We start from the raw sequence: 12,492 nt of genomic DNA, 5'->3' as shown, positions 1-12,492 counted from the left end.
GCATCTACAGCAATTTCTTGTGTGGAAAACATAATATTTTCAGATGGTAATGAGCAGAGAAAGCATCTTTAACCCATCAGTTCTCAGTGAACTTCCAATAAATAACCCAGAGACTGGAAGCAATCCAATTGATCACAGTTGGGGTACTTCTGCTATGCAGTTACTATTTTTAAAAATGGTGTATGAATGCTTAGTTCATTAAAATGATGCATAATCCACAATACAGTGTGTTTCTTAATGTCCAAGTCCACTCATTATCTATATTCATATTCCGTATGTATCTAGTACTCTGCTAGCCAAAATGTGCACAAGGCTAATTGAACCTCTGGAGTTTTCTAATGGATTATTCCTGGAGAGTCAGGGCTTGCTTTTATGTAAGCTGGGTTACTGAAAGACATTTTAGTTATTCCAAAATGTATGTGAATCACAACCAGGTAATTATTATCGACACCATACATTTATGCTTAGACAATGCCACTAAGACTCAATCACAATACCATTCATAAAAAGTCTGTTCTTTTTGGATTGTAACTTTTGGATGTACTCGCTTTTTTCTTTTTTTCTTTTTTTTCTTTTTTTTTAAAAAAGCAATCACTTCAGTACATTATTTTAAAAAAAAGTCTTTAAAAAGCCTCATGTTTTACAACTGCTTGGGATTCACGCCTACTACCTTGAGTAATCTCAGTACATTGGCTTCAGGACGGCGCTGACATTTAGCACAACTAAAAAGCTGGCACTTTTCTTGCTTTGCTTATAGTGCCTTCAGTTGCCTAAACGTTTTTTACTTTGCCCTCAAAGAGTAAGTATTTTGATTCTTCTTAGGCACATTCTTTTCCCTGTACTTCTGAAAAGACCCTAAATATCAACTTCTGATTCAGAAGTACTTTAGCTGTCTAAAAGCATATGATTATTAGACACAGATCTAACATTTCCTGCCAAACAGTTGCTAATTTGTAATTTGGTATAAAATATTACTGTAATATAGACTGGATTTTAATAATTATTCTTGTTTTTCTTGTCACTTTACTTTTCGCTACCTTATTTTCAAAAATGTTACTTTTCTTTTTCTTGCTATCAGCCTAACATTGAAATTTAGCTTTTGGAAGAGGTATTTCCATAGCTGTGTGAGCTGAGTAAATGAGCATCCCACAAAATGTGATAACCTGGGTGTTTCATGTGGTAAATTACTGAAAATAAAATCAAAATAAGTAATTTAAGTAAAGAAGTTAACAAGAAATGTACAACAGGATTATGCTCCTCACAAAAAAATTGCTATAATAACTTCCCAGGATGAATAAAAGCCTTGATTATATTATGTTTTGGTTATATACAGTAAAAAGTAATAAGCAGAAGGTAAAAGATACATTCCCTTCATGAAGGGGAATTTATTCCTTCTTAAAGTGCAGTATAAATCTAAACCATAGAAAATAGCCTCTAAAAGGTAATGATTTTCTTTTAGCTGACATATGTTCCACCATCTCAGAGGCAACTGGTCAGAAGCAGATTGCAGATTCCAGATGGATTTCCCAGTATAATGCAAAAATGGCTTTTCAAAGTGGGACCTTTTCAGTCTTCAAACAAAGCACAACAAGGAAAAAAAAAAATCTACAACGCATATCCCAGAAGGTTACCTGTGGAGTCTCAAAAGTTCCGTGAAGAGCCTGCTCTGTTTGTTCAAACGTCCTCTGGGTCATCTCCCTGTGGGTTTCTTTTATAACTGCTGTCTTTTAAGTACAAATGCGATAGGTACTTCAGAAATGATAGCAGATGATAAGTTAGACAAGCATGCATTGAAAAAGGGAACTACAGATTTAACCACAGGGTGGAAGGCTCTGTTCTAGCACACAGTTTTACTTTATTTATTGACAGTTATATACCATAATCTGATAGTTCTCCAATAACTTCGCAAGAGCCAGAATGTTTAAACATAGACTGCCCTACAGACAACTACCAACTGACCAGTGCCAACATCCCAAGTTGTTCTTCCCCCTAGAAAATCAAATCCTGATGTTGTCAGAAGACTGTGCATCATCTTGTCCAATGATCCTGCCATGTGGAAACCAGTGGTATTTTGAGAAGTTACCAATATAGAGCAAGACCAGCTTTCTAAACACATGCTGAGAGCTGTGATCTCTGTGGTTTGGATAACACAGGCTCCCAACCAGGACAAGCAGTGGAAACCATCCATGGGGCCTAGAGAAAACCCTACAGAAAGTGCGGCTATTTGTAACCAACTTATAGGAAGGGTGAGAAGGCTAATGATTTATTTTTCATTAGAAACCTGGCCTGCAAACAAACTAGATGTGAAGGTGGCAAGCTGGGATAGGAGAGTGCTTTGGCAGATAGGGTAAGAATTATTCAAGTTCGTAACAAGTTGGTGAAAATTGGGCGCAATTCTGTATGGACAAGCTCTCATTTAGGCACTACAAACTGCAAATTACAAGTTATTAATAATCAATTACTAACTGGTTAGGTATCTGTTCTGCCGAAAAGGACCTGGGGTTCTGGCGGGCCATGAACTGCACAGGAGTAAATAACGTCGTGCACTTGTGAAAAAGGTACCCCAGGCCAGCTGAAAGCTGGCATCCTCTGCAAGACACAAGGAAGTAATCTTTCCGCCCTGCACAGCGCTGATAAAGCCTCCAGTCACATGCACTGTGTCCAGTTCACATATTGCACTTAAGAAAGACATGGAGCAAATGATGAGAGGTTAGCACACAGCGAAGGAAAAGCCTAAGAACCACCAGAGTGGAAACTCCTCAAACCAAGTTGAGGGACGGCATATGCAGAAGTGCGATCTTAGAACTCATGTTAAGGCTTTCACACATTTTCTAAGTCCATTGGGCTGTGACTAGAAGCACAAGATGATGACAGGTAAAATTCAGGTTAGATATTAGAGAACGTTTTCAATGCTGAGGCTAGGGAGGCAATGGAATAGGAAAGAAACTCTATCGCTGGACATCTTTAGACAAACATCAGCTGGAAATGAACGTCATAATCGAATCCTACCATGAGGCACAGAGATTAAGTTAGGCACCCTATTTTCTACATCTGTATCTCCCTGAGTAAACAGCTAATTTTTGTGTAGAGAGCTCTAACACCTACAGCACAATGTTTCAGCAGAAAGATCATTTCTAAAGGTGAGGCAGGATATTCAATAAAAGTGGTAGTCACAAAAAAGAGTAAAAAAAGGTTATGTTTTTACCTTCTTACATGGACCTATGTTATTGTAAACCTGAGATGTTTTTTGGAATAGGTCATTCTGAAAAAAACCTTTCATGCTCACAAGCATTCGCATTTCTACAGTGAGGTGCTGATCTGTTAGGTACTTGAAAGGCTGGACAGATCTGTGTAACGTCTCTTTTCAGGTACAAACCTGTAGCACTCTTTGCTGAGACAGAGATTTATTCAGGCTTGAAACTTCAAAGTGAACCAAGTTCCCAATTTAACTAGTATTTGGGGGAGCTCCTCCAGGCTCCACTCCCTCAAATCCCTCAGGCTCCACGAGCTGCCTCTGGGGCAGGAGTAGGGCCAGAGGAGCGAGGAGAGCTGCTGCTCTGCCCTGCCCTGGGGAGGTGCACTCGGCCAAGCAGTGAAATGGCACTGGTGGACAAGGAACGACAGACACCCAGAGCTGTGCCAAATCCCCAGGACTCTCATCTTGTCCATACATTTCTACACATTAAAGATGTAGATCAATCCAGGAGCTGCTACTGGAAACAGTTCAGCAGCCACCAAGCTTAACGCTGTTTCGGTGATTGCTGAAGTGATCTCACAACTGGTACATTGGCTATAAACCCTGTGTGAGCAATTAACCCATTTCTTTGGTCGTGGCTGCATCATTATCAAAATAACATTTATTTTTGTCCCCCTTAATAACACTTCTCTAAGCTGAAATGAAGCCATGGTAAATCTCTTCTGTTTTGTACTGTTTCTTTTCTAATTCCCTTTTTTCGTGCTTTATTTCTTGGCAGGACAAACATTCACCAGCATTCCCATGCATTCAAGGGCCGTACGCAGCCGTAGCTATGAGATCAGCATGACCAGCCCTGCTGTCCCCAGGAGAGCAGCCATTTGCCAGAGGCCTGAACATCGGTGCCCCATTGCTCAGTGGAAGCACGTTCTTCACTGCGCTCCCAAACACAGGATGAACGAGCACTAGTATCCCCCGCAGCTGACTGTGGCTGATGGACAAGGCATGTTGGTGGGCCCCTGAAAGCTTCACAGTGTTATGCCACGGCAGTAAAATGTACGAAGTCCTTCCCATCCTGGGACTCACGCAACCTGTGCTCCCCATGCCAGCTCAGACGAGCTCTGCCCAGGACACCCCACCAGTGCTGTTATTTCAGAGGAAAGCAGAAAGCCGCAAAGCACAGGCTCCATCTGCCCACCCTGGCGGAGGCAGCCTGCCGCCCTGCACGTGTCAAACGTAGCGGTGGTTGTGTTCGTCTCAGAAGCTACTTCTTATTTTATTACAGAATAAGCGAGGCGGCACCTTCTTAGGAAGCCTCCTACACGGAGCCTGACCTAAGGTGTGAATTCAGTGCTTTGCAAGGACGCGTGTGGGCTTGTTTCTACCGCGCTCATCCTGCAGGGGCTCGCAGGCCGGCGGCGAGGAACCCCAGCAGCAGCAGCAGGCGGTAACCGGGCCTCGGGCTGCGGCCGGGGCACCGCGGTGGGGCCGGGCGGACTGGGGGCCGCTCCCTGCCCTCGGTACCCGGCGGGGCCGGGCGGCGGCGCTGAGCTCCCGGCGGAGCCAGGCCGCTCCCGGCCGCCGGGCCTAGCGCCGCCGGCCCAGCTGTGAGGGCCGCGGGCCTGCGGGGGGCGAGGGGAGGGCGGCGGCTGTGGCCGTGCTGGGGGCGGCGGCGCCCCCGATGTGGGCTGAGCGGCTGCTTCTGCCCTGCAGGGCCCGGCTGCGGCTGCTCCCGCCGCGGCGGTGGCGGCAGGGCGCGGCGGGCGCCATGAGGCTGCAGACGCCGCAGTTCCAGGCGCTCTTCACGCCGGGGCTCCGCAGCGTGGCAGGTGGGTGAGCGCCGCGCGGCCCCGGGGCGCGGCGGGGTCGGGCCGGGGGTTGCGGGCTGGGCTGGGCTGGGCTGGATGCGGCCCGGAGCTGCTAAAGGGCCGGGGAGCCGGGCCCCGGTGGGAGCTGTGGGGGCCTGCGCGGCCCTGCCGAGCGGCACCGGGGGGGCCACGGCGGAGCTCGGCGCCTTCCCGGGGTGCGGGGGTGCAGGTTCGGGGTGCCGGCAGCACCGGGGACTTTCCCCGTGCGGGTTGCTGAGCCCGGACCCCCCCCCCCCCCCCCCCCAGCATCGTGCTGCAGCCCACTAATGTGCAGCTTGGCGGAAATGCACCGGAAAGGTGTATCAGAAACGACTGGAAAAATACATGTGGGTGCTCAGCTGTGTACCCAGTTAGTGCATTTTGAAAAAAAACTGGTACATACATACTTAATAATGCATATTCGAATATGTATCTCCACCTCTGTGAATTAAGTCTGTGGCAAGTAGGTTATGGCTGCGCATGTGCTGTATTTTTTATCTTATGGTGTGCTTTATGGCTTTCCTTTCCTTTCCAGAATTGTTCGAGAAGAAGAACTATGAGCTGAGAATAGCAGGAGGTGCTGTGAGGGATTTGCTGAGCGGAATGACACCACAAGACATAGATTTTGCCACTACAGCTACACCAGCAGAGATGAAGGAAATGTTCACGTCTGCTGGTGTTCGTCTGATCAATAACAAAGGAGAAAAACATGGAACCATTACTGCCAGGGTTGGTTTATGATCTGACTTGGATCTTCTGTGACTGCTTCATGTATCAGTTAATATGCAGCGCATCCAATAGTAAACTGGTAGCATGCTCATGCTGTGTCGAAGTGTCACACTAAGAGTTTGAGACCCTATAAAGTATGGAGTGCTTTTTGGTTACTTTCTCTTTGAACAATTCAATGAATTACAACATTTTAATGCATATTATCTCTGCATAACCCATTGATGCTGCTGTGTCATCACTAGGAAAGCTGCCCTGTTCATGTAGAGTAGGGAAGTTGATTGTAGGGTTTTCTGTTCCTGCTCCTGACCTCCCAAGTCTTGCTTTCTCTACCGTGCTCATTCCTCTGCTTCTTATTCCATCTTCTTCAGACTGTCTAGATTTCTGCAGACTATCTAGAAAATTAATAACGCAAGGATTATTTTCAAGTGTTCATATTTTTGATTGTCTGCTCTGTGTGGAAACATGGTATGTGTTTGTGTACAGTTAGTATTCAAGCTGGACATGTGCAAACCAACATGGGGCTTAAAAATGTGTGTTTGTTACATTTATATTCATGATTGTGTTGAAATAACAGTATCTGTGGGATTTTCAGCTCCATGAACAGAATTTTGAAATTACTACTCTTAGAATAGATGTTGTCACCGATGGACGACACGCAGAGGTAGAATTCACCACCGACTGGGAAAAGGATGCTGAAAGGAGGGATCTGACTGTCAATTCCATGTTTTTAGGTAAAATTATTTCAAAGGCAAATATCTAGATAAAACACTCTTTTTCAAATTAGGCCAGTAAATTCTCTCAGTCTGTTTCCATTTTGTTCAGTTATACCACCGTCAGCCAAAAAGTCTGTACAAATATGAGAGATAACATGACAACCCACATCAAATCATACAACTTAATCTTCTGCATTTTCAAATGAGAGTGTTTAATTATGCCAGCCATGTTTGTAAATTTCTATTCTTACTTTCTTCATCTTCTAGGTTTGGATGGGATGCTGTATGATTTTTTTAATGGATATGAAGACTTAAAAAACAAGAAAATTAGATTCGTAGGAAAGGCAAGTGCAAGAATACAAGAAGATTATCTACGAATCCTAAGATATTTCAGGTATTTGGTTTTGCCTTTTCTAGATAAGGAAATGAACTAAAGAAGTACTTCTGATGACTGGTTGTAGAAAAGTAGGTTCATAGAAGAAGTTCAGAATCAAAATTGAAACAATATTTTTTCCTCAAAAAAATGATAAGAGAACCAATTACGTGTTTTGCCTTCTGTTTTCTCCATACAAGTGAAGAATCTGTCTGACAAAATAAGGCTTTTCAACAATTCTGTTTGAAATATAATAAACATAATTTAAAAAGAAACAATAAGCTTATTGATTGAATGCAGTCCAATTTTCTACATGTAATCAGCAGAACTAAAATTACTTGCCGTGAACCTTTCTTCGAGTTCGGGAAGGGGGAGGAAGGTTGGTCTGATCAGGATTGATTTTATCTGCTTTGGACAATGCAATTTACCTTTTAACTTATGTTGCACCTTTTTCTTTGACAGTGAACTTCTTCGAGTCGTGTAGTGTCTCTTCAGTTTTCTCTTTTAGTACTGCTTGGTAAAATGACTTGTAAAAGAGCAGTGAAGAGCTTTAACATTCATGGTAGAAAAATATTGTAAAAAGATATCAGTGATGTAAAAAGAGTTGGTTGTCATATTTTTTAAAGTGTCCTCTGGTATATTAAAGTACACTTTACACTGTTGTGATATTAATTCTCTGAATAGCAGTAACAAATAGACTATTTGTTCTCAGTCGTAACATACAGAAGTTTTATTTGGCAGGTTTTATGGAAGAATCGCAGAAAAACCTGATGATCATGAACCTACTACACTGGAAGCAATTAAAGAAAATGCCAAAGGTTTGGCTGGAATATCAGGAGAAAGGATTTGGGTGGAACTGAAAAAAATTCTTCTTGGAAGCCATGTAAACCATTTGGTTCGACTTCTGTATGAGCTGGATGTTGCCCAATATATAGGTAAAGTGAAATGAAGGTTGTAAGTGATAGAGGAGTAGGAAATCCAAAGGAACTGTAGCATGGCAAACTGAGATAAAACTTGTTTGCTTTTAACCAGAAATAAATTAAACTTTTTTTTCTGCTTTTTTTTTTTTCCTTTTTTATTAACACTCTTTCCTGCACATTTTTGTCTGTATCCCTTTAGGACTACCACTTAATGGAAGTTTAGAGGAACTTGACAGAGTCACTAAAAATATTCAAAATTTGTGTCCGAAACCCATGACTGTTCTGACATCATTGTTCAAGGTGAAGGATGATGTCACAAACCTTGATTTGAGGCTGAAAATCTCAAAAGAAGAGAAAAACCTTGGCCTCTTTTTAGTGAAACACCGGCAGGAGTTAACCAAAGCAGTGGGTCCTGAACCTCTTAGACCATATCAAGACTTCATCATGGATGTAAGTGTATTTCACATTGCTGTACTTTGTTCTTCACAGTAAATTTGAATTGCCTGTTCTACAGAGCAGCAAAGATGGCAGTGCCTAGAGGAAGGAAAGGGCTGTGAAGGGTTCTTTTTCTTCCCCTTTCTCATCCAGAAGACTAAGATTCTAAATTAATTTTCCAGAGATTGTTTTGAAAAAAAAAAATTTGGCTGAATTGGGTTTTGAGAGCTGGTGTAGTTCCTGGACCATTGGTATTTATTTTTCGTGAAGAGTACTGTTAAGTAGGCATCTTGTGATATTCTTCAGTAGCGAAGTTCAGTAATTTTCAGGTGAAGTTCTGCACTTCTGTTGCATTACCTGAGGCCTAAGGTGAGAGATGTCAGTCTCCGCAGTGAGGCCTGCCTCTCACAGGAGATGTAGTGGTCCCTCTCTAGGTGTAGGTAGAAGATAGTGGATAAAGCTCTTACCTGGAATTCAGGAAGTCTCCAAGGATCTCCCAGAGCCTCTGAGCTTGGACTGAGCTTTAAAACTTGCAAGACACAAGATCCTCACTTCCATAGTTCCAACTTGTTGTGCAGATGTTGCTCATAATATGTCATGGGAGTGACGTGATGTGGAGCACAGTTTGAGCTGTTCATAATGTTTCATAGCAAATCCTCTTTTTTTCTTTCTTTAGTCTAGGGAAGCTAATACAAATTCCAAGATACTGGAGCTTCTGAAGTACCAAGGAGAAGAACATCTTCTAAAAGAATTGCAGCAGTGGACTGTTCCTTCTTTTCCCGTTAGCGGCCACGATTTAAGAAAAATGGGTGTGTCTTCTGGGAAAGAAATCGGAACAGCATTACAGCAGTTACGGGAGGAGTGGAAGAAGAGTGGATACCACATGGATAAAGAAGAACTGTTAAGTTGCCTGAAGAAATAGTAAAATTGAATAATAATAAAGAACTATTTGCGCCATGTTCCAAGTAGAATTGAGATACCAGTAACTACTTTGTCAATGTACTAGCAACCAATACGGTATTCTGCATATTTAAGATCTTCACAGACAGCACTGTTCTCCTGTTTATTAATATGTATTTTCTGCAAACAGAGGTTTAATTTTGTAGTGATGTAAAATCTTATTTGGCAAGTTCCACAAACTACCTCTTTTTGTTGTATATTATGATAGATATTTACTACTTTATCTTGATTTGGGGAATGTATAGATGACAGACTTTTCTCATTCCAACTTTGCTACATCTCAAAAAGAAGATACTTCTATCCTGTAGATAAAATCATCTTAATGGTTTTTAGTGCTTAGAAGAGGGACAAAGTGTGAGGAAAGAACGAGATATAAATCTTTTTGTAGTTAAAACTAGATATAAAATTGAAATACCCACTTCACCACTTCCCAAACAGTCACAGTCTTACCATGTAAAAGAAGTCTCTTTTCTTTAAAAAATAATAATAAATAAAAAAAAATATCCATAATTTCAGAAACAATTTTAGATTAAAAGGGTGACTTAATTGTGTCAGTATCATGAACTTCTTTCTCTCTTCAGTAGTTTTTTGGTAACTTACTTCTTGCTGTGAGGAGTTAAGTCCATAGAGAACTGGCGAAGGGTTCTGCAGTTCTCAACTGTGTAAATGAAATGTATCATCAATGGAAATTGGAGAAGGGAGGGGAGATCAGCTTCCCAACTTGTCTTTTTTCTCCTCATGTCCAGTAGTTGACTCTTCCTTTTCTTCCTTTTTCTTCTCCAGTTACTTAAGTGGAATTAGGGTGGTGATGTTAGTGTGCCTAAACAAAGTGAATCTTGCCTAAGTCATGTATCTGTTGCCTTCAAACTACTGACAATAAATTACCAGTTTGTATTCAGTAATTCTCACATCTTTTTCTGTAGCTCACAGCAGTTACACCCAGAGGCGTTCACCTCCTCTCTCATTTGCAGACATTCTGTTTAAATCAGTAGGATTATTTTGGAAAGAAATCTTTACCATCCCTGCTACTATCACAACAGGATCTTCCCAGGGTACGTGCAACAGCTGTGTTGCTTCTGTGTTAATTGTCCATACGTATCTTCTGTCTGTGCAGATCCACATTAAAAATGCACTCTGAATTCAGTTCAAAAGGAAATTTAAATATTTTGTCCCTTCAACATTAATAAATATATCAATAGCATTTTGGAAAATATGAGAAATAAGGGGTTTTGACTATAAGTTAAAGCTGATGGGATGTTAGGGGAGAAGGAAGCCTAAAAGAGGAGAGAGCTGTGTTCATGTAGTACCTAATAACTCATACTGGACTTGATGAACAGTTCATAGTCTGTTTGAACAGTAGCCATGAAATAATGCTGTGGAAGATAGACTTTTGAAACTGATTTGTTCATGGCTGGTCATAACGAACATGTACTAACATCCCTGGCTTTTTTTGGTGTACTTTTAAAAATAAAAAATTGTTCTAAATGAAAGCATCTCTTGTGTATATACATTTTATTACTGGGTTTAAATTTTCTTACAAAACGATGGTTACTATAATAAAGTCGTTTCCTTTTCCTCAGATACCATTTTGTAACACTAGATGGCAGTAACATCAGAGCAGTGGCACAGTACCCAGCATTTTATGTTTTAATATAGACAAGTTACCAGCTGCTTTTTTTTTCCCTAGGAAATCAGTTACTTTAAATTATTCTGAAGGTACTTAAGAACTTCAGGGAGGCAGCAAGGGAGGGAAAAATGTGCTGTTTTTCTCTGTTAATAAGGCAAACCTGATAACACGATGGTGTTTGATTTAATTATGTAATTAAATTGAAGCGTCCTTGTGCAATTTATTGAACTACTAAAATCTTGGGAGGGAGACAAGTAATAAAATTTAGTGCTTTAGTAGTCTATTCTCTTTTAAAGAACACTTGACAAAACTACATCCTTTAAGGCAACTTCTGTGGAGATGCTAAAATGTTAGCAAGTACGCTTTATGTTACACACAATTGTCCGGGTCAAACCCCACTTGGAGGTAGGATTTTTCTGATATTTAAGGACAGAAACTTGAAAGCTTTATGATCTCCGGTGCCTGTTGAAAAAGGCACAAACAGATTGTTCTGAAAGCATCATAATTAAATAGTCCTGCTCTGAATTCAGCGTAGTTAGCACATGTGCTCAAATAGCTCGTTTAAAAGTCTTGTTATACTTCTTTCCATTTGGTTTTTCCAGCATCTCTGTTTTATTACATTTCAAAGACATTAAATCCTAGTAAAAAGGAAACTGCATTCAATCAAAACAATGGCATATTTTAAACAAGCAGTACGAGGTTGAGTTCTGGAAAATGTTTGAATAAACACTTTTTTTATAGAGTACAAAATATTTAAATATCAAATTGGGACATAAGAGATGAAGCATTTAAACATAGGTGGTCAAGTAAAATACCCTTCTCCAAAGGATTACCTGACTGGTTAAACAATGTGCACAATAATGGGTTTTAATTAGAAGTTACATATCAGAAACACATGGGGATTTGCTGGTTGGTAGCTGTCCGCTGCTCCCCACTGTGATGTCCCTTTTAAAAATCAGCTGCCAGTATTGATGTAAATCAATCTATTTCAGTTTGGTTGGTGTTTTTTCTTTTTTTTTTTCATCTGGGGAAAAAAAAAAAAGAGCAAAAGATTAACATTTCCCATATACCCTCTTGTCCTCAGGGGGACATATCTCAACAGTTTGCAAAGAATAATGAAATAAACTCTCTTTTTCCTGTGTGTGAAGCTAATTTTCGTTCAAATTGGAGTCTGGAGCAGCAGGACAGGAGTGCACAGACCAAAACATCCTTGCAGCCCAGAGCCCATGTGTTTGAGGGAGCCACAGGTGCCTCCCCTGCCCAAGTTCATCGCTGCCCTGGGGGAAACCTTGTGTAAAGGGCAAAATGGTAAATAATCCAAACTGGCTTCCCTCACAGATGGTTTCTGAGGATTGATGAACGTTTTTACCATTCTCTCAAAATGTAATGATCTGTAAAAATGATTGAAAGGCCAGACTGGCTTGAATGAATTTTTAGAGGAAAGGGCATGGCTGATTCTCCCTGCAGAGCCCATGAACCCAAGGCCTGAAGGAAAGATAGGAGGTGGAAAATAACCACAAATACTCCATGACCACCTGGTGGGAGGCACAGCAGCTCAGCAAACCCTTCAGAGGAATGTCAGCTGCGCCAGAGGGCAGCGTCTGGAGCAGCTCCCCCAGGCACTGCCACACTCCCCCAGGCACTGCCACACTGGCCTTTCCAGTGCATATACAGCTACATCTATGTGCACATAGC

At 41.5% G+C, this 12,492-nt stretch overlaps 1 protein-coding gene across 3 annotated transcripts; it reads left to right on the top strand.

The window, feature by feature from the left end:
- The first annotated feature begins 4,335 nt into the window (after positions 1-4,335).
- Positions 4,336-10,660, top strand: TRNT1 (tRNA nucleotidyl transferase 1). Of its 3 annotated transcripts, none has more exons than XM_035546933.1 (8): positions 4,336-4,532; positions 4,907-5,022; positions 5,576-5,769; positions 6,362-6,500; positions 6,750-6,876; positions 7,597-7,790; positions 7,975-8,225; positions 8,887-10,660. In XM_035546933.1, the coding sequence occupies exons 2-8, from the start codon at positions 4,962-4,964 to the stop codon at positions 9,130-9,132; spliced, it is 1,212 nt and encodes a 403-aa protein (XP_035402826.1). In that variant the 5' UTR covers positions 4,336-4,532; positions 4,907-4,961; the 3' UTR covers positions 9,133-10,660. The 3 variants fall into 3 exon arrangements, with proteins under 3 accessions (XP_035402826.1, XP_035402827.1, XP_035402825.1); XM_035546934.1 differs by lacking the exon at positions 4,336-4,532 and adding an exon at positions 4,609-4,640; XM_035546932.2 differs by lacking the exon at positions 4,336-4,532 and having other exon boundaries at positions 4,750-5,022.
- Positions 10,661-12,492: the final 1,832 nt, after the last annotated feature.

This window comes from Cygnus atratus, chromosome 10 (genome assembly GCF_013377495.2).
Source record: "Cygnus atratus isolate AKBS03 ecotype Queensland, Australia chromosome 10, CAtr_DNAZoo_HiC_assembly, whole genome shotgun sequence".
NCBI classification, from domain to species: domain Eukaryota; kingdom Metazoa; phylum Chordata; class Aves; order Anseriformes; family Anatidae; genus Cygnus; species Cygnus atratus.
The sequence above is the reverse complement of the archived record's forward strand: the minus strand, read 5'-3'. Positions and strand labels throughout refer to the sequence as shown.

What these genes read in the sequence shown, in the direction of transcription:
- TRNT1 (XM_035546932.2), top strand. Translation starts at nt 4,875, where the DNA reads ATGTGGGCTGAGCGGCTGCTTCTGCCCTGCAGGGCCCGGCTGCGGCTG. An exon ending in GGGGCTCCGCAGCGTGGCAG is followed by an intron (nt 5,023 to 5,575) that starts GTGGGTGAGCGC and finishes TTTCCTTTCCAG; the next exon opens with AATTGTTCGAGAAGAAGAAC. An exon ending in CGAATCCTAAGATATTTCAG is followed by an intron (nt 6,877 to 7,596) that starts GTATTTGGTTTT and finishes TTTATTTGGCAG; the next exon opens with GTTTTATGGAAGAATCGCAG.